Genomic DNA, 22436 nt, shown 5'->3' with positions numbered 1-22436 from the left:
CCACACAGGATAGAAGATTTAAAGAATCAGGTCTATGGTGTAAGGTCGTGCAAATAGCAGAACTGCCATGCTGCCTATGAAGTGACCAAAACTGTGGTTTTCTTGCATTCAGGGGCTTTTCATTTACCTAAATTTTGTTCCCTGGATGCTTTTAAAAATATACGTATTACTTGCATTTTGCTAACTTTATTATGTTTTTGTCCTTGGTAACTATTGATGTCACTGACATTTCCCCCTCTCCTCCCCCCCCCCCCCCCGGCGTGTATTTTTTCCTGAATAGCAATATTAAAGATATCCACTCAGTTCTTGAAGTGACAGTTTATGACGAAGATAGAGATCGGAGTGCTGACTTTCTGGGCAAAGTTGCGATACCGTTGCTGTCTGTAAGTTTCATTCACCTGACATATTGCTCTGTATTTCTTTTGCTCAAGGAAAACATAAAAAAATCTCAGCTCTGTCTGTCATTTCTCAACCAAGGTCTGTAATAAGAACACTAAAATTTTTAACATACTCAATTCACGGCCATGTTGAATCCCATGATAGTTAATTTTTCCTGACAGGCTTGGTCCTGGTAATGAACAGGTACTTGTCAGAATTGCCACAGTTGTTTTGGGTTCTCTGTCAGTTTCAGCAGCTGGGGGTCAAAGGTTACTGAGGAAGTGTATTCAGTGGAGACCGCGAGACAGACGGCTGTCATGTCCTTTTCCCGCAGATTCAAAATGGTGAACAGAGAGCCTACGTCTTGAAAAACAAGCAGCTGACAGGGCCAACAAAGGGGGTCATCTATCTTGAAATAGATGTGATTTTTAATGCTGTAAGTCTTAACTTTGGCTTTTTTGTACTGCTAAAGAGTTCAGTTTCATGAAAGCTTTTGTTCCTGATTTGTAGAGAATTTCTGTCATTCCTCATTTTCTCTAAACCTTGATGTATACTACAGAATACTCTTCTGCCACTGGCTGGCACACCCACTCTTTTTGTTCCTGTGCTGCTGCTGCTGCTGCTGCTATGGCTGCTAATGTAAGAAACGGAAACTCGTGCCTGTGTGTACATTTATATTTTATGGGCTTGGCAGCTATGACTTTGAAACTTAATAGTTATTGCAAATTGATGTCTGTATTGTTAGTGAGTGTTACGTAAGCCCATAACATTGACACATATTTTGATGTATAGGTGAAAGCCAGCATACGAACATTAATGCCCAAAGAACAGAAGTACATCGAAGAGGAAAACAGACTGTCTAAACAGGTAAAGCAGAAGAAAAGACTAATCCTTTTGCAAAGACTTAACATCAGCTGTAAGCTTCTAGACACCTCGTGTCAAACTTCAGTGGGGGAAAAGAATTACATGTCCATGATCTGTTTACAAAACTAAATTATGAGATACAAGAAGAGAGAAAAACAAATATATAATTTTTATTATGTCAGTTCATCGTCAATTGCAATTTGATTTCCATGAAATGTGTGCGTGAGAAAACAATTGAAATCATCAGTGTGTCCACACATATCAGGTTATAGCACAGGTGGATCGAAGCTAAGACTAGCATAAATTTATGCCGTTAACCTTGATCTGAAAGCACTCCATTTTGTTTGTGGGGAAAAGGAGAGTATTAACATTCTCTTAGCTAGGTTTTAAGTGTTGTGCTCTATTAGAATCTCAAATGAGACTACCAAAATCAAATAATCTATAACTTTTCAGGGCCATCCAATTGGGAAAACTGTGTCCCCTTTTCCTTTTCAAATATTTTTGCCTCATATGGTTACGATATTTTCTGGTAATAATTATTTTAAAGGCACATCTTCCATTTTTGTCCTCAATTATATTTGATATAACTTTTTTTCACTTTCAATAGTACTGTATTTTAGTTATGTAGAGTTGGGTATTTAGTTGGGCTGTGAGGAGTAGAGTTTTTTGTTGTTGTTTGTGGTGGGAAAGGGAGAGGTTTTAAACAATTTTATTTTATCAGACCCTAGGCTATTCAAATACTAATGAGCCTTCATAAACATTAATATGATTTGCAATATCTGCCACATGAATTATATATGCATTGTCCATTGTATTTCACTGACGAGATTGTAAAGGGCAAAATACCGTCTGTCTTCACTATTGTAAGGAAAGCAGTTTCTAGAGCTGCATTTTTTCCTCATTATTACAGCAAACAAACAAGAAGGCCTTTTATTCAAGATTCGCTGTTCTCCGCACTTTCATAACAGAAAATGATGGTTATTGTACTTGCTTCAAGTTGGCAATAAACTTTAAATACCCTCTTAGTTTTCGGATATTAGCTTATAATATAATACATCATATAAAAGAAGAGGGCTATTCAAAAATTACAAAGGGAGATCTTGAATTAACGGTAGATGCAGTAGCATTTTAAAATGTCTACATTTCCTGATGATCAGTGGGATTTTACTTTCACAGATGAATTTAATGTGTTAACTTAAATTAAATGATGCATTACTACATTCAGCTCTCTTATAAATTAGGGCTCATTATCATTTTAGGTAATTTAAAGAGTTTTCTCCCTGAATTGAAACCTGTATCTCCGTATGACGCAGTTTTGTGCAGATAAGAATAAGACCTCTTATGGTCAAGATTACAGGGATAAATGCTATAAAATAGTGATGACTGCAAAAGCAACTATAGCAAGATATTCTAAAGCAAAGGGGAAAAAATTGGAGGCACTGAATATAGGTGATCTGTTCGATTAGAGCTATAATTTTGCACAGTTTGTGCACAATGGTCCATAACACAAATTTTTAAAACAAAGGCCAAGATTTTCAAAACATTGAACTCATGGGAGTTCAAGAGCTCAGCACTTTTGAAAAATCAAGCCACTTACTTGAGTGCCTAAATGTAGTCTGAAAAACCTAATATTAGGGACCCAATTTTGAAAAAAATTGTCAACATATTTAATAAAACTCCCAAATTTCACTGACCAAATAATGCTTGAATTTTTGCAAATTATGTTTCATGTTCTTTTTTATTATATTTTTAAACACAATATCTTGAAATGTTTGGGAGAAACAGACATTTGTATGTCATTCAAAATTATAAACATTAGAATTAAGTTCAACAGGTGATAAACTGACTTGTATAACTGTCTAGGTTTGCTTCCCCTTCCCATTCTTCAGTAAATACTGATATTATTCTAGATCTGTAAACTAAACAACTTGACATATTCTTTCAACTTTACTAACTTGCTTTAATGAGAATGAGCTTGAAGATGTTGTAAGCTCTCTTGATAGTTTGAAGTCTTGTTTTTTCTGAATATATTTTCATCTTTTCATCTTTCCCACAGCTGCTATTAAGGAACTTTATCCGCATGAAGCGATGTGTCATGGTGCTCATAAATGCTGCCTACTATGTTAACAGTTGCTTTGACTGGGATTCACCCCAAAGGAGTCTGGCTGCTTTTGTGGTATGATCATCTTGTAATACTTCATATAATTATTAATTACCTTCTGTAATCATAGTTGTGTGTTTGTGTAGCTGCAGTTAAAGTTAATGTCAAAGATGCCATGATAAACTCCAGTCCTCAGAATGGCTGTACGCGTTTAATCCTGGCTGAAATTGGACCTGCTGTACCCAGGTGTCTGTCAGAGAACATATTTTTAAATTTTCATTTCAAAAACAATTAATTTTAAAACTGCATGGGTGCAAAGAAGGAAAAGCTTACTAGTTTATACTCAAATTTGTACTTATCTAAATAAAACTAGGTTTCAGAGTAGCAGCCGTGTTAGTCTTCGCAAAAAGAAAAGGAGGACTAGTGGCACCTTAGAGACTAACCAATTTATTTGAATTGGTTAGTCTCTAAGGTGGCACTAGTCCTCCTTTTCTTTTTTTAAATAAAACTAGTTTGTGATGTAAGAAAAACACAGTTTGGTAAACTGTGGACCGGACCCTAGTCTTCTTACCTTCACAAATAGCCCCATTGACTTCAGTTTGATCAATTTGCTGAATATGGCACAATTAGTCTAGAAATTGTTTTTAATGCTTTTGATACTTTGAAATAAAAATGGATGAAAACAGTGAGGTGGCAGAGCTTTCATAAGAATTTTTAGTACACATCATCAATAATAAATGTACATTACATTGGGATCAGCTCCTTCATCTTTTAACAAAAAATTATACTTCTAAAATTGTTTTTAAAAAAAGTGAGCATCCCTAAATACCAATAGCACCTATTTAGATAAAATGTAATCTGCCAGTTAAATTGCAATTTTTAAAAATCACCAGATACCAAATTCTGGCCACAGTTCTGCATCTAGTGATCCCATGGAACTTACTCATGCTTGTCAAAACTGGAAAATACTAAGTTAAAACTCAACATTTACTAAGGGGACACAATGTATGTGCCTTTCTTGTTTGTTTTCATTTTACAGTACATGAGCTACCAATAGGTGGCCAGATTCACTAATTGGGTTCGGCTGGTGAGAAGACCAGCTGTAGCAATAGTCGTGTGTGCAACACACACTTTTTTGAGGGCCTTGGAGCCATGTGTTGCAACTCACAAAGTGGGAAGAGCTGCCTCTGGCATCTTGGAGCTGCACTGAATTAATGTATCTTCCAGGGAGCATCTGCTAGCAGGGCTCCTTTCATACAATGGCTAAAATTTAAAGTTATTTCCTGGCAGAGGACAGCAGGAGTACCACTACCCCTAGAAGGTGAATTTTTTCTTGGTTGCAGTTTCCAGCAGAGGTGGAGGGGGCTTCCGCTGTGCCCCAAGATATGATTGTAGCACAAATGGTCAGTGTGTATTTGAACTCCTTGGCTGTTTTTGACTTATCCTGCTATCTAAAATAATTTAAATATCCTTTTTAGTACTTCATTGTTTGAATTCAGAATGATAAAACTTTTAGGATAATGCACATTTCTCCATAAGGCTCTATCCTATCCTATATAAGTTCTTATACCACACTTGTTGTCACAGTACCTGAGCCCTCTCCAGTAATGCATTAAGTATCATGACCACATCTGCCATGTGTTGGTTGCTCTCTCATCCTCTTTTCAAAGGGAGAGGTGTGTGCAGAGGAATGTCTTGTTTTGATAAAAGTTTTTGTTGTTGTTATTATTCATTCATTTATTTATTAAATAAGTATACCTGTTGCTGTGTGTTTACATTAGAGATGTAAAAGAAATGTGCCTTGCACTTGGAGCAAAAGTGGCTTTGTGATGATCCTTAGTTCCTGGGGTTGTTCATTACACAGTCTCGGACCACCTCTGGTCTGAGGTTCTGTCTCCTACACAGACAAGCTTTACTCCTACTGTTGAGAGTTCCATTGTGCTACAGAAGCAAAGTTGTTGACTACTGTCTTTGTCCTTTAGACAGTCTCTTAGGTACTCTCGGCACAGGAAATGGAGTGCTTTGAAGATAAGGACCAAGACCTTGAACTTGATTCGCAATTCTATGGAAAACCAGTGTAGAGAGTGGAGGACGGGTTTGATATGCTCACAGTAGCTTGTGTTGCAGAGGTGACGTGCTGCAGCATTTTGTACTAGTTGTATTGCTATTAGGATTAATACATACACATCTGTTCAGTTTTCCTTTTGACTTGGAACTCCACTTTAATATCAGTAGAAGACAGGAAAGAGGAGTGATATCCTGCTTTGTGTGTCATTGGTAGAGTCTACTTCACTTGCCAGTCTTTCTCATGGTGCACTGCTATCACCATCAAGAAAGCTGGGTCACCATTAAATCTTAACAGAACAAATTCTGTATGACCAGAAGCAATCATAACAAGCAGCTGAGAATAGATAAATACAGATCTTTTATTTTAGTGCCATAATATACATACTTTTAAACACTAGCTATTGTACATTGCAGTAAAAACATATTTCTGGTTATATAACAATATACTTTCTTTTCTATTCACCAACACAATTCTTTCTTCTGCACAGAAGAGAATTGGTTCATAATTAGGTTGACTTTAGGAACAGATGTTGATAAGCAGTACCAATTTCAGTGTTGTGACTTTAAATGTGTTGTGGTCCTGCCCTGCAGAAGCGGGTGTCAGCTATGGCTGCTATTTTGGAATCTCTCTTTCTGAGGAGCAAGTCCCTATGGGTGTTTGTGAACCATTCTCCCTCGGCTTCAAAAAGCATTTGTAATGTTGCCTATCATAAAATAGACATTTGTTACTTAAACCAAAGCTATAAGAACTTCAAAAAGGGATTGCAGGGCTGTGGAGTTTTCATTTCAAGATGGTGGCTGGGATTTTCATAGCTTCCTTGGGTCCCGGCAAAATCTTGCACAGCCTTGTGAAAGTGTGACTTATTTCAGTTGGTGGTATTGTGTTGTCTTGTGCTAAGGTTGTACCATTATTCAACACTCCCTTTGGAAATCAATTTTATAATAATTCTTACCTCATATATATCACTTTTCAGCTTCAAAGTCCTTTACAAACCATAGCCCTTAGAGGACTTCCAAAGACCATAGAATAAATCAGTATCAGTGTCAGTAAATCAGTAACAGGGATTAAAAATAGGGTTTTCCAGGTTCCCAGCTCCATGTGCAGAAAAGAAAATAATGTTTTACAATAAAAGTTTAAAATTAACATTCAGCATTCCCAAAAAAACAACACCAGTCCTTTTAGAAGACAACAGCAAAACCCAACATGGAGTTTCTGGACCAAGCTGTATTTAATAGTGTTAAAATAAAGATTCAGAATAATTTTACAAAAGTGAAATACTTTAGGTATGATTTTTCACATCATAATTCACAAGCATCTCATCTGAATAAACAAAAGTTTTAAAAAAATCACAAATACCCATTCTTTCCACCTCCTCCTCCTCTTCCCCCCAAAAACACACTCTCTCTCTCTCTCTCTCTCTCTCTCTCTCTCTCTCTCTCACTTGCAGAGGACTAGCTTAACTTTCATTTAACTTAAATTTAGAGATGGAGTCAGAACTTTAACTATGAAGTTAAAGGTACACCACTGAGAAATAGACTTTAGAATGGAAAGACATGCAGACCCTTAATTAATATTATGATGCTATAATAAGCTACAGGTATTCACTCTGGGCTTTTTGCACATTGAAGTGTTCACTGGGGCACTTTTCAAAGTCAGTAGGTTTAATAGTAAACACTTAAAATTTTGTCAGCCAGAATGCTCATCTCAGAGAATTCAGAAGTTTTCAGTGGATGCTTTCTGATTCCTTATGCGCCAGAACTGAATTGCTTGATGAACTTTAGAATGTAATGATACTATGAAAAAGACTTTGTAAAAGTGTCATCATGGAATTCCATGTTTATTTTTTTTCTCAAGAATTTCCAATAACATTTGCTCAGTTTGTAAGTAAGAATACATTTTATCTAACTCCCAGTTTTACAAATTCAGTCTGGGATCTGAAAGTCAAGCTTGAGGAATTCTGGCTCATGCATCACCTATACTAAATATTTTCCAGGTCTCTGTTGCACTTTTGAGTACCATTATTTTCAATGGGAGTTCAGGGATTTAGCTCACTTTCTTTTTTTAGCCGTGCCTCAATATGTCACAATAAATATAACAGTATTGGAGGGACACTTTATTTTTGAACAGTAAATAATATACAAGCTCTTATTCCAAAAACGTAGCTTTTAAATTAATAAGGCAGTGCCTCTGGATATCCCATTTATGTATAAGTAACTCATAAAAAAATAAATTTCTTCTTTGAGTGCTTCCTCAAGTCCATTCCTCGTTAGGGGTGTGTGTGTGTGTGTGTGCCAAGTGCACTGTTGCCAGAGATTTTTCTCTTAGTGGTATCCGTTGGGCCAGCTCTAGCTCCCTCTGGAGTCACATGCTTATGCGCTGGCATAAGGGGCGCTGCCAACCATGCACCCTCTCAGTTCCTTCTTACCGCCTGTGATGGTTGCTGGAAGACCCTTCTTGCTTCAGCAAGGCTTCTTCCCAGTGATTTTTGGACTCTCTTAGTTTATCATAGTATAGTCTATATTGTTGTTGTAATTAGTGTTTGTGTACATATTTAGTGTAAATAGATCTCTATCGTCGAGGGACATCTTCACCCCAGGGGGGAGAACATGCCTTGGTCTCTGGGCTTCAAACTTCATGCCTCCTCTGGCAAACCTGTGCCTACGAGCAACACACACTCTAGCTGCTAGAAGTGTTCACATGAGGGACAAGTGCCAGATCTGTTTGGACTTTAGACCCCCACACTAAAAAAAGACTGAGACATCAGGTTGAAGGCTGTCCTTATGGAAGCCACCATCAGGCCCACCTCAGCCGAGCTGCTCCGATTCAGCACCGAGCACTTTGGCATCGGTGTGAAGTGCTCCTCCGGCACCATGCTCTTCTGGAAACTGTTCACCATCTCTGGTGCTGAGGAAGAAACACAAAAAGCAGTGTACCAACAAAGGGTGCTCGCTGGTGCACCAAAAGGACAAGCTGGGGGAAAGCAATGCAGTGAGACCCATGCTGAGCCACTTTTCCACTCCCGGCCCCACGAATGGCACCGTTGATTCCACCTAGAGCGTTGAGTTCAGTGCGGTATCTTCCCTGACATCTGGAAGTCACCATGGCGTCAGCAGTCTGACTATCCCATTGACCCCAGAGTCTTTTCAGCATCCAGGAATTTACTATCTCTCCTGATACACCCCAACTCCAGTGCCAGCTCTGATGACCAGAAACAGGAAGAACAAAGGAGCTTCAAGCTCCTTCCTGGTACCTTTGAGAGGCAAGCAGGCCCTGATCACGTCATCCTGACCATCTCCAGTCTGCCGCCAGTCCCCAGACCACTGGCACCACATAGAAGCAGATCTGGGTATCGCTCCTCTGTGGTCTCCAAGAGAGGACTCCTCTTCTGAGTCTGAAGGGGAATCCTATGTGCAACCTAAGGGTCACCACCAGTGCCCATCTTATGCGCCACAGGATTTTGGTGCCAGTCCCACCACCAGCACTGGCCAGCAGGTCACTGGCCAGTATAGTAGCTTTATTGGAACCCATGGGGTTTCTCCCAGTACCAGATCTTCCTCCCATTGCTCTTACTCAGGGGTTTCCGAGAAGCGGGCTACTGCTCCTTCCTGCTCTGCACCGGACCCTGACTCTGGGACTGACCCCAGTACCAACATTAAGGATATGGCTCCTGTGGACATTTTGAGGAAGAGGAATGAGCCCCTCCTCTGGTGTAAACCTCTTTCTCCTCCTCCTCCTCCCCAGATGAGGCTATAGCAGGACCCAGTAGCCTGCTTCTGCAGAATAACTTCATGGCCCATCAGGACCTCCTCAAATGGGTAGCAGTAAACCTGGTGCTTAAAGAAATCACACAGCCTTATTGATATTCTGGCTGCAGCAGTTTCCTTCAAGGTGGCTTTACCCATCAATGAGGCTGTGATATGTCTGGTCAAGGCCCTGTGGCAAATTCCTTCTTCACTTTCCCCCCACCTCAGAGGGCAGAAAAGAAGTATTATGTGCCAGTGAGCGGATTCAAATACCTATACTCACACGCCCCTACAGTATCCCTGGTTGTGGCAGCAGTAACGAGAGGGACATGCAGGTCCAGTTGAGAGCTAGCCCCCAAACAGAGATGCCAAGAAACTGCACCTTTTTGGAAGAAAGGTTTATTCGACAGATAGCCTTCAACTACGTATCTCTAACCAGCAAGCTTTGCTGGGGAGATAAGACTATAATTTGTAACTAAATCTCTGCCCCAAGATTCAAGGCAGAATTTGTTGCCCTGTAGGAGGAGGATAAGAATGTGGCCAGGACCACTCTCCAGGCAGCTCTGGATGCAGCTGACTTGGCAGCCAGGACAATGGCCTTCACAGTCACCATGAGGCATTGTTCTTGGCTTCAGTCCTCTAGACTTCTTCACAAGGTCCAACAATCCATCCAAAACCTCTCCTTCAAAGGCTCCTCTTTATTCTTGGAGCAGGTGGACACAAGACTTCATGGTCTAAAGGACTCAAGGGCCCTCCTCTGATCCTTGGGCCTTTATGCTCTGTCGGCTTCCAGGAAGCACTTCAGGCCCCAACAGCCTCCTCGTTGCTTGGTGCCTCCGAGAGAGGATTCCCATAAAAGAAAAGGGAGAGGTTAGTGGTGGTGCCATCCACTCCCGTCCACCTCAACCTCCCAGAGATACTCTGGAGGCCCAAAGTGGGCCTTTTGAAGGTGCGCCCGAGGGCACTATACCAGTCAGTACTTCAGATCTGACTTTCCCTTCTTTTTGGACCATCTGTCCCATTTCAGCCTAGCATGGTCTGCATAACATCAGACAGTTGGGTGCTCAGTACGGTGACAGTTGGCTATACACTTCAGTTTTTATCCACCCCACCCCCACCCCTCTTCACGGACCCTTCTCATTTGCAATTCCTCATCCAGGAGGTGCAATCCCTCCTATGAATGAGGGCTGTGGAGGAGGTTCCACAAGACTTGAGAGGGAAAGGGTTTTACTCCCAATACTTCCTAATCCCAAAGGCCAGATGGGGTCTCTGGCCCATTCTGGATCTGGGTTGCCTCAACAGATATCTAAGAAACTGAGGTTCCATGGGGTCTCCCGGACCTCCATCATTCCCTCCCTGGATGCAGGGGACTGGTATGCTGCCTTCTACTTAAAGGATGCATGCTTTCACATTTATCTTCAGGGGCCACAGAAGATTTCTCAGATTTATTGTGAACCAATGCCACTAGCAATTCACTGCTCTCCCCTTTAGCCTGTCAGCAGCCCCACAGATTTTCACAAAATGTGTGGCAGGAGTAGAGGCCTTCCTCAGATGGTGATGACTGGCTGATTAAAGGTCAGTCAGAGACTCATGTGTGGGCCAGATTAGCATGGTCAAAGTCACCTTCTAAGCACTGAGTCCGCTGATAAACATGCAAAATTCGACTCTTGTCCCAGTTCACAGAATATAATTTATTGAGGGCAATGGTTGACTCAATCCAGACTAGAGCCTTCCTTCCGGAGACCCAATTTCAGACTGTTAGACCTGATATCCAAGGTCATGGTACACCCAATTACAACTGCCCAAGTTTGCCTCAAGCTACTGGGGCACGTGACTGCATGTACTTTCGTGGTCCAGCATGCAAGGCTGAATCTCAGGTCCCTGCAGATGTGGCTGGCGTCAATTTACACCACAAACAGACACCACTTAGACTCTGTGTTCACTCTTCCTCCCCTGGTCTTCACTTCCATGGACTCGTGGATGGACCTGAGATTGGTAACAATGGGAGGTGCCCTTTGTTGCCCCTTAACTGTCAGTGTCCCTAGTTTCAGATGCGTCAGACCTAGGTTGGGGAGCCCATCTCAACTGCTTCAGAGCCTGTGGTCCCAAGAAGAACTCTCCCTGCACATAAACGTCAGGGAACTCAGGGTGTACCTTGCCAAGCGTTCCTCCCCTAGGTCTCAGGCAAGGCGGTGCAAGTTCTGACAGACAATACCCAGCCATGTTCTATATTAACAAACAGGGAGATGCTTTATCCTCGGCTCTGTCTCAGAAGGCCATCCTCCTTTTAGGAATTCTATGTGGAGCACTCTATCCAGCTGGAGGTGTCACATTTTCCAGGAGCCCTGAACACACTGGTGGATTACCTTAGCAGTTCCTTTTCCTCTCACCACAAGTGGTCTCTTTACTTGGAGATAGCCAGGTTCATCTCCCAAAGGTGGGGGTCTCCCCATGTAGACCTGTTTCCGACCAAGCAGAAGCAGAACTGCCATCAGTTTTGCTCGCTACACGGGAACAGTCCAGGCTTCCCCAGTCTCTCTGGTTCACAAGGTCCTCCTGAATATCAAGCGGGACAAGGCGAGAGTTATTCTTATAGCCCTGGCATGGCCGCGGCAACACTGGTTCGGCAAGCTGCTGGACCTTTCAGTAGCACCCCTTCTTTCGCTCCCACTCTGTCCGGATCTGATCTCGGAAGACCATGGCAGGCTGATCCACCTGAATCTCACCTCCCTTCACCTAACCACCTGTATTCGAGCTTGGTATGAGCAGGCGAATTTCAAACCTCTGACCATCCTAACTGCTTACTCCATGAGAACTCAGGCCTCTTCAGTGGCAGTCCTCACACAAGTCCCAGTCCAAGACATCTGCAGGGCAGCAACTTGGTCATTGGTGCGTACTTTTGCTTCCCAGTATGCCATCGCTCAATGGGTTTGAGATGAGACCGGGTTCGGAAGAGCAGTGTTGCAGTGAGTATGTCCATGAACTCTGAGCCCATACCCTGGCATACTGCTTGTGAGTCACCTAACATGGAATGGACATGAGCAACACAACTTGAAGAACAGCAGTCACAGAAGGTTAGTAACCGTTTTTTGCCTGGTTACAATGATATGCCTTTGGATCTGAAATATCAGCAGATTTGAAATTGACAAAGTTCTCCCTCTCTCCTACCAATGTATGTTCTTTCCAACTGTTAAAGACAAAACACAAAAATAGTGTCAAATTAATGTTACAGTTCTAAAATGGCCCTGTTTTGCATAGGTATTGGACCTAGAATATATGATCTCTTTCTGTACTTGTTCTTCTCTAACACCCAGGCGAAAAGGAAATGAGCAAAATACAGAGTAGAAGCCTTGACTTTAAATTTCTTAGGTTTTCTATATTTAAGAGAGACCTTTAACATTATTTCAACACATTTCTTAAGTTCAGTAATTAATACGTAATGTTTTATGCATAAGAATTGTACTACAGTCATATGCTATGCAAAAGTGGCAAGGTTTCTCTTTGGAGTAATCTACTGTAGGCAATGAAATGTCTACTAAATTGGGTCTAATTTCCATCAGCCTCTTGACCAGACATTTGTGTTCTTGTGGATGTCAGTGGGTGCCATATGTGGGGGGAGGGAGTGTACACAGTCTCGTTTCAGTACTGTCATTTCTCACTGTAATGAGCACAAAAATAATTGGACAACTGAGCTATCAGTAAAAGGACACACTTCAGTATGAGTCAATGAATTATTTTACAGGACAAACTTTAATCTTTAAATGTGATTGTAGATAATTTGTGCTACCATCTGTCCATTTTGAATTGTTTTAGCCTTTTCAGTCGTTATGCAGTAAGTGCTGCTGTGTTTAACATTAACATTTGATATTTTACACATTTAATTTCTGTACTGCTACGTGGTCCTTCGGGAACTGAGCTCTAGTGCTACATGAGAGAGACAAAGTATTGATCAGTTAACATTTCAGCTACATTTATGTATGTCGCAAAATTAATGAAAATGCCAGACAAAAATGTCAGAGTGCACAAAAAGGTAGAATTTAAATTTGGTAGTTTAATGAAAAGTTTAAGATGTACATTATCAAAAATGTCCCCTTGCCTTTAAAGTAAAATTCATAACAGAATAACTAAAGGGAACCACATATTATACTTAGAGGAACATTGAACATGAAATATTATGGAATATCTGATCCTCTAAGTATTTGGTGTCCCAAAATGGCCTGAATAAAGCACTTTAATTGCCAGTTTGAATGTTTTACTCTTACTCATAAAATGAACTTGTTTCCTTTCTCATTTGGAAGTCTAGAGCCACCATCACCCTAAGAAAGATGTGGACAAATCTGGAGAGTCCAGAGGAGAGGCAACAGAAATGATAAAAGGTTTAGAAAAACTGACATATGAGGAAAGGTTTAAAAAAAAACCCTGAGCATGATTAGTCTTGAGAAAAGAAGACAAAGTGTGAGACCTGATAAGTCTTCAGATACGTTAAGGGCTCTTATAAAGTTCTGCATGGCCACTGAAAATAGGACCAGAAGTAATGGGCTTGATCTGCAGCAAGGGAGATTAGGTTAGATATTATAAAGTTTTTTCTAACTATAAGGATAGTTAAGCACTGGAACAGGCTTCCAAGGGAAGTTGTGGAATCCTTGTCATTGGAGGGTTTTTAAGAGCAGGTTAGACAAACACCTGTCAGGGATGGTCTAAGGTATACTTAGTCCTGCCTCAGTCTCTCAAGGTCCCTTCTAGTTCTACATTTCTATGATTCCATGATCACCTCCACTTTCCAGTGCACAGGAAGGTTTTCTATGCACTTATCCTCTTCTTCCTATGCTGACTCCCCATACCTTTGTATATGTCAGACAAGGGGAATTGTTCTTTCTTGAACTTTTAAACTCTGATTAAATGTTACCTTCAAGTTAGGTCATTGTTCAGATCTATTTCACCTTTTCTTTTTCTTCCAACATCACACAATTGGTGTATGTAAATGGCATAATAACTTCCTGAGAGGAGCAGGCCCTTCATGAAGTGTTAGTCCTCTCAGACTTAGTCAATGAAGTAGCAATGTTATAACGCTATTTAATAGAAAAGAAGACAGAAAAAGGAGATAGGCTTTAGAATAAGGAATAAGAAATTAGAAATAACTGTACTATGTTATTTTAAATGACATGACACATTTTGTTTCCCCACCCCCCAAAATGCCCAGCATTTTCAATGGTTGCTTTTGTAAAAGGAGTTTTATATTTGGGAAGAGAGATGGTTGATATATCAACAGAAGTGCTCACATGGACGTGTGCGCATTATCTTAACTATTTCTCTCTTGTTTTGGCTTTGCAAATACATAATAAAAACTTGTGGCTGTATTTAATGGTCAGTGGATGTTTCCATTATCAATCCAATTTCTGAGGGCCTATTATATAACTTCAAATCGCATTGGCTAAATCTGTATATAGAAGTCTGCAAAATTGGAAGGAAATTATTTGTAGAAAAATATTTATTTCGACACACTTTGATTTAGAGATTGGCTCCTCACTCCCATCTGCCACCCCAAAACAACAGATTCCCTCTTGCAAGCCTCCTGTCCAAAAACTGATGGGAAGGGGCACTGTCAAGGTGGTTGATAATGCAACCTACTGTCGCCTGAAAATAACTTAAAAAAAAAATGTTCCTGTTGATGACAAGACTATCAGCTTTCAAAAGAGAATTCTGCAAAAGCAGAATGATACAGTGGTGACAAACTTAGGTGATGGATTCATTTATGACAGCATGCACATGCATGTCCAACAGTCTCTCAGCTCTGCCAGCTTCAGCCTTATCATAAGGAAAGGGAAGGAAATCACAAGAATCAGCTTCTTCCTTTTTAAAAGCAGATAGAACCCACGGTTGTCTAAATCCTGTTCATGGCTTCAGAAGACTCACCAAAATTTATGTTGTCCTGCAAAATTTTAGGCAGGATTTGAGGTGCTTGCACCACAGCTGGCTGAAAGTTGTGACTTTCAGTTTCAGAGAAGTTTTGACTTTTCAAAGTTTGGTTTAGTTTTGAATCAATCAAAACCACTGGTTTCCTAATTTATCTTAAACTATAAATTCCATCACATGGTATTTCCAAAATGAAATGTGCTGCCCTGGACCAGGAAGTGCTATGTGAAATGGACATTCATATCTGTTTAACTGCTGCTGTGGCATGTTGAAGGTCAGTTTCATTCAGCACTTGCCAAAGCTCCCAGAGGCTGTGGCTCCTGGGAAGCCCTGCCATGTGAACTGCCCTGGGATGGTGACTTCCAGACTCCTGGACCGGGTCGAGTTTGGAGAACTTGTCGGTGCACCACTCTAGGTTTCGGGGAGAGGAGCTTACAGGGCTGGTAGATCGTGCCTGACGATCCATCAGCCATTCTCATCTACAGAAATGAAGCATAGCAGCAGGAGTAGCTGTTGTAACCCTAAGTCTTCAAGTGCAACTGTGGAATGTTTCTGCTGCCATTCCTTGGCAGAGGGGAGGATTCCTTCACTCCAATCCACTCTGATCTCTAGACTATCTAGATCACAGACTATCCACTCAGGCTCTGTGTCGTGTCCTAGCCTTTGGCCCATTGGGCTTGTGCATGGCTGTAATACAAACCAAACTAGAACAGTACTTGTAAGCTTAGGCCTGTTGGCTTTAATTATTATCTTTTTATTTATTAATATCGCCTCCCCCCTTTAATTTGTGTACAGTCATTACAAAACCAGTTGTATTGTATGCTAGTCAGAAAATGCGAACTAATGAAAACAGGATTTAGAAGCTTTTAAACTTTTGATATACCAGAAAATCATAAAAATAGAATGTTCAGAATTAAGGTTACAATTCTATTTCTAATGCACCTCATTGAATCTAGGTATATATAAGCTTATGTCTACGTAGTCAGCTTTTATCAGGGGCTGAAGAATAGTGGGTGATATTATTAGCTACAATACCTGAACATAATGGGAAGAATTAAGAACAGAAAAGCTGGTTTCATTCTGAATATACTAAGATTTGATGGTTTTAAAACATTTTATATTAGAATGTATTTTACATAATAATTAAACATGTTTTCTCATGGTCACTTTTTCCCTACTAATCCATAACATCATTATTTCAGCACATACAGTATGCCTAACTGTACTAGTGTTCATTTGCTTTTATTTATGTTGATAAATAAAGCCTCAATGAATATCTTAGGTAACCAATGTTACAGTCTGCATGATTTGGCACATGCACCAGGTGTGTTTGGGGAGAGGCCAAGTATATGCTCCCTTTCCAAAGGTGGCGTGATTGGGGCAGATAGACAGCTTGACAACTCACTTCTCACTTTGGAGACAGCAAGAGGATGACGAATGTGATAGCTATTTGTGGCCTTTCTTTTAAAAAAATAGCAGAACTGTCATGGAGAAGGTATGGTCCATTCTCTGTACCTCTAAAGACAGCAGGATATTGGAGTGAAGGCAGATGCAACCCATCCATCCCTCTTCTCATCTCCCCCCCTCCCCATCTGCTTTGGAACCTGCAGATTATTAAGTGTGCAGTTAGATGGTCGGCCGTGGGTGGCTTGTTCTACCCTAGAGATGGCTGGTTCCCTCTGATTGACAAGCTTTCCCTTATCTCTTGACAACTTTGCTTTCTTCTGCATAAGATGCACCTTCTATCATTAAAAGTCTAATTTTTATTTCAGTTGGAATAAGCTCAAAATAAAATTGCTTCATGCAGTTTAAGAAAATTTTATGTATCAGCATGCCAGATTTGACTACAGATAGAAAAATATTGCTCCATTTGTTTATTTTAATCAGAGGGACTTTCTCATAAAAGGAAAACACTAATATAGGAAGAGTTCCTTTGATTAGTACAAGATAGATAAATGTAATATTGATGTGATAAGAGTATTACAAAGACTCTGTTTTAGTATCATACGGACAAGATAATAATATGTATAGTAAAGCTAGGGAACACCTGAGAAATGTATAGATCATAAAGCCCGAAGGGACCACTGTGATCATCTATTCTGACCTGTATAACACAGGCCAGGGGACTTCCCTGAATTAATTCCTGTTTGAACTATAACACCTGAACTATATTTTGTTGTTTTAACTATAATATCTTTGAGAAAAGCATCCAATCTTGATTTAAAAAATTACCAGCAATAAAGAATCTACCACAACCCTGGTAAATTGCTCCAATACTTAATTACCCTCACTGTTAAAAATGTGCTCATTATTTCTAGACTGAATTTATCTAGATTCAAAGTTTCCAACCATTGAATCTTGTTATACCTGTTTTTGCTAGATTAAAGTTTATGTACATCAGTTTCATTTCGTTTTTAAAATGTAAGTAGACTTTTGCTGGCACATTACTAACTATAATACTTATTATATATTTTAGTAATGTTAAAATGGGATTTTTTGTTATTTTCAAGAGCAGGCTGTTTTCCATATTTAAAGGACTAGTATTATGCCTCTTTCATGAGGAAAAGGGTTACCTTGATGCTTCTTTGAGCTATCCATCCACATTGTTTCCTCCCGCCCCCCTTTTCTTTTCAGATCTTCAAGGGCTGCCTTTTGTGGACCCCAGACAGCAGCTGCAATTCTTATTGACAAGGCTTCATTAAACAGATTGTAGGCGAGGCAGGGTATTTACTTAAATTCCTTAATTACAAGCCAAACTGGTGGTCTGGCAAAGTCATACAGGAGAGTGCTAACATGAACTTTGTGTTCTCTGTCTGTAGTCAGTGGTGAAGGCTGAGTACATGCTGTGCCAGTCTTATAGACTAATATCTTATACTGGTTACAGCATTGTAAAGAGCAATAAAGAGTGCCTTTTTGTTTAGTAGGATTAGAGCAAATAATATCATCTATACAGTTTTTCAATACATGGAACTAGTTTTGTTAGACAGCTACAGGTGTGTTGAGTATGTGCTGAGTGTCAAGCTTAAGTGATTCACCTTCCATAAGAGCAAAAAATTGCAACTGACCTTGAAGTGAAATGGCTATATTTGGCAAGTGGTTACAAGTCATACAAGAAATCATTTCATTAGTTTATTTAACCCTTTTAGATTTTAAATTAAAATGAAAACCATGTTACATTGAGAACTATTTTGAAGTCTGTCTCTGATATGGTACTACAGTTTCTGTTTGGAACTAGGAATGTACGTTTTATTTCTAGCCCAGTTTTAGATTTTACTTATTTTGACTAACATAGTTCTGGAATAACTATGGAGTGGAGCAGTGGTGATAACTCAGTTTAGTGATCAGTAACAGGATCTTAGCTAACGATCATGAGAATGGCCTTACTGAGTCAGACCAATGGTCCATTTAGCCAGTATCCTGTCTTCTGACAGATGCTTCAGAGGGAATGAACAGACTAGGACAATTTATCAAGTGATCCCATCTCCTGTCGTCCCGTCCCAGCTTCTGACACTCAAAGGTTAGAGACACTCTGAGCAATGGGGTTGCATCCCTGCATCCCAAAGAAGGATTAATAAGTGTAAGGCAAGTTACTGCATGTGATACAGAATGGATTTTCTTCTTACTAGATTTTTCTGTTGCTTTAAAAATTTGTATATTTCCATGAATAACATCAGAATTACAGCAATGCTAAAGTTACAGGATGTGAACTGCTTTCCTAGAAATAGGCACATGAAAGTTTATTAACTATTCTGCAAAAGCAAAAATTTAGTCTTGTTTATATAAGATAAACACCCCATCCCCCCAATATCTATCATCATCTCTGCAAAATTGAGTGGTGTTAACTGGTATTATGCACTTGGAACTTCTTGGGTAATTAGTACAGAGCACTGACTGTATAGTAGACATTATTTTCTCTCCATAACCGTATAGCAGTCATGATTAGGCATGCCTGTACTCTGATTCTAATTGACTAGCCTCTTTAACTAGACACTGTTCATTAATGGCAGACAGAGACACTTCCTTACTCCATTTAAAAAAAACTAGCAAAGAAAAAATTCAAAAGAAATGAAACCAATTATATGTGGTTACACTGCATATATCTTTGCATCTGTCACTACAATAAATGATATAGCATGTTGAGGAAATGCATTTGAGTCACAGTTAACATATACCACTGTGATCCTCCACATGCAATAAACTTCTTTTGAAGGCTCATCATAACTTCATAGGTAAAAGTGTAAAGCTGAAGACAGATCTGTAGTGTAACAACAGTAGCATTGAATGAACCTGGGCTTCTTTCTTAATAGCTCTTGTCATGCCACACATTTATATTCTTATGAAGTATATCTTCTACCCTTCTTCTGCTATGAGATTCTCACTTCAGTTTTAGTTTCCTCTTAATATCAGCTTGTGTTAACATTTCTGTCTTCTCTCTCTTGGGGGCTCTTTCATGTGTACTGACCTTTATAAGGGAGGGAGAATCTCCTCTTTCTCACTCTTTCACTTTCTGTAAGGTTGTTCAGTGGTTCTTTCCTTCTTACCTCTAACAACTTACAGGATAGCTTACAGGATAGCTTAGGTAGCAGCATTCTATAAACCTCATTTTCTCCCTCTCTGCTAAGGAAGTTGAGCAGCTCCCATTCCACCATCTCTCATCATTAAGTCCACTTCTGAAGCCTTATTGTTTGTGCTCCTCCATTTGCTGTGCCTAAGACCCGGTGGAGTGAACACCAAATGGAATGTTTCTGTCAACAGTATAAAACAGCATGAGCATCAGTCGCAAACCAGAAGACAGAGGCTTACTCAGGCCCATTTTGAACCCTATTTCCAAGAACTACAAACCTTTAAATCACCAGGGAAGGCACATTTATTGTAATTTAAAATAAGCAATTCCCTTAACAGATGTAAAGGATGGTATAATGCATACTAGTAATTATTATTTAAGCCTCCTTGGTAATGTATATATTATCAGTATCTGCTTGAGATATAATATTAAGTTTATCTGTTTGTCCTTAAAGAAGCTCTAATGCTAGAAGACACTGTATCCCTTTAAGAGGACTGAAGGATTAAAAGTAGGCATTTTTAATATTTGCTGCCCTCTTAATTATTACTTGCTTAATGCAGCACTGTTAGCAAAGGGATTATGAGTTAATAAAAATGTGATAGTATATGAAACAGATTATAATTTCCCCAAGATAATGATTAACAGCATAAGGCCATACCAACAGCATTCTTAGCATTCAGTCCCTAAATGCCTTTGATTTTCATCTTTTAGAAAGTACTTTTACACCAGAAATTTTAAATATTTTAGAGAATTTAGTTTTTTAAAATACAGCTAATTAATGTAACCTTTTTAGATTTCTAAATTTTATATTTTAAATGTTTTCTATTGTGTTTCTATGTGTAATAGAATTATAAGGTTAAATCAATCTGAATAGTGCCCTTTAAAAATATATTAAAGTTACAATAAAACATTTAACATATTGTACATTACTTATTACCTATTTAGAATTGGATTAATATTTAAAAAAAACTGGCTAAAGGTTCTGGCTTGCTGGCTGGGGAGCCCTCCTCTGAGTATGCTAAAAAGGGTGACCACATTTTTAAATACGTATCCTATTTTTAGTGTTTCACTTGTGTACCTACTTCATGTGAAATAGATATTAACATTGCATAAAGCAACTTCAGTAAAACACAGAAAATCTATTTGTTATCACACTCTATTAGAGAAGTTGGAAAATGAAATTAAGAATCTATTAGGTAATTATTACATAATTGTTCTGCTCACACAGAGGGATGGTTTATTTTGCTCTCTTACAACATCTCTTGCTTTATTCCAAAGCTGCGCCTAGCTGGTATGTATCTTTATATCACCAGAATGAATGAGATATATCTGTATAAATTACGGATTCACTTGAACATACCTCACTAATTCAGAGCTGAAAACCCTGACAGCCCCGTCTAATAGAATGCTATAACTGAACAGAATGAAGTTACCTACCACAGCAACAATTACCCACTGCGGGTCAAATGCCTTCTTGCCTTTCTACCTGAACACCTGCAAATTGAGCTGTATCCCATTCAGAGTTTTAAGAACAGTTCCATTGTCACAGGAAGTAGAGTTTGTTTCTGAGAGAAAATTATGCCAGTTCTACTTCTGAATGAATGACAAGTCTGTTATTACTCAAGGGATATTAGGCCTCACTGCTTTTTTGAGAAAACAAATTTGCTGTAACTTTATCTGTAATTTAGTACTGAATGGGTGCAAATAGACTCTACATTGTATGGATAGAAGAGAGAAAATAGGGGTTTGTTAAAGCCATAAAAGGGATGTGTAACCATTATATTTCCGAAGGAGGCCTTATCAGAGTCATAGGTTATAAGGGGAAATATTTTGGTTACAGCTTTAGCATTAAACACCTGTTTTGAATTTAACTTAAAAGTAGATTGAAGAAGGAAGGTTTTTGTCTAAATTGTGCACGTGGTGAACTTACAAGTTTCCTGAAAGTAAATATGCAGGTTGTCTTTGACTTAGAGCTTAGCCAGTCAAGAATTACAATAAAGACCATAGTAAAGTAATTCTTCATGAGGCTAAGCTTAGATACGGACCTAGTTACTTTTTTTTTTCTTTTCCCCAATAAATGGATAAAGTTCATGGGTTGTTCGTATAGTCTACGCTTTTGCAGAATAAATAAATGGTTAAATTGCTTAAGTAAGTTTCCCATTTATTGGTTGGCTCTGGTTAACCATTTGATATGAAATAATAACATTAGTTGTCCATAAGCTTTGTTTTGTTTTATTATTGGAAAAGTACAACACTTGCAAAACAGTGCCTGAGTAATTGTACAAGCTGGTCAACTTCAATCAACAGTGTTTTATCACAGCACAACTTATTTTTTGATTGTGTAGTTGATCAGTGCCTTTAATTCTGATTAGATAATAAGAAATCCAGAGGCCATGTTCACTTGTTCAAGCCATTTCACAAGTTTGACCTAAGTAATTTGCAAAGTTTAAAGTTAAGAGCTTAGTTAATGTGGTTCCTGATCAGCCAGCAACTGTCATTATTGAGTGACAATGTGGTTAATCCCCTGTCCCTCTTTCCACTCTTAAGTGCAGAACATGTCACCTACAGGCATGCTCCCAATCCCAGTTGAGATCAGGGAGTGAGAATCTGACCCCAGGATTTGAACCTGAATCTGTTGCTTAGTTAATGTGTCTCACTATATCTAGATAACTGAGCTGCCCTTCTGTTGCTTTATTCAAAATATCCAATATATTTTCATGTATCCCCCAATTGTAAGACAGATGGAATTTGTTTTGAAAATGTGGGACTGTCCCTCACAATGAAAGAGAGTTAAAGATTATACGT

The 22436-nt window shown here is 39.3% G+C and overlaps 1 protein-coding gene across 18 annotated transcripts in view; it reads left to right on the top strand.

The window, feature by feature from the left end:
* The window catches only part of MCTP1 (multiple C2 and transmembrane domain containing 1), a 476976-nt gene that overhangs the window by 336436 nt on the left and 118104 nt on the right, over nucleotides 1–22436 (top strand). For all 18 annotated transcript variants that reach the window (XR_012158969.1, XM_073344510.1, XM_073344512.1 and 15 more), the window contains 4 exons: nucleotides 281–383; nucleotides 713–814; nucleotides 1171–1245; nucleotides 3299–3418. Coding sequence is in view for 17 of the 18 variants with exons in the window: in XM_073344510.1 (XP_073200611.1) it covers nucleotides 281–383; nucleotides 713–814; nucleotides 1171–1245; nucleotides 3299–3418 (400 nt within the window). In the remaining variant the exon portion in view is untranslated. The remainder of the gene's footprint in view (nucleotides 1–280; nucleotides 384–712; nucleotides 815–1170; nucleotides 1246–3298; nucleotides 3419–22436) is intronic.

This window comes from Lepidochelys kempii, chromosome 5, assembly GCF_965140265.1.
Source record: "Lepidochelys kempii isolate rLepKem1 chromosome 5, rLepKem1.hap2, whole genome shotgun sequence".
NCBI classification, from domain to species: Eukaryota; Metazoa; Chordata; order Testudines; family Cheloniidae; genus Lepidochelys; species Lepidochelys kempii.
The sequence above is the reverse complement of the archived record's forward strand: the minus strand, read 5'-3'. Positions and strand labels throughout refer to the sequence as shown.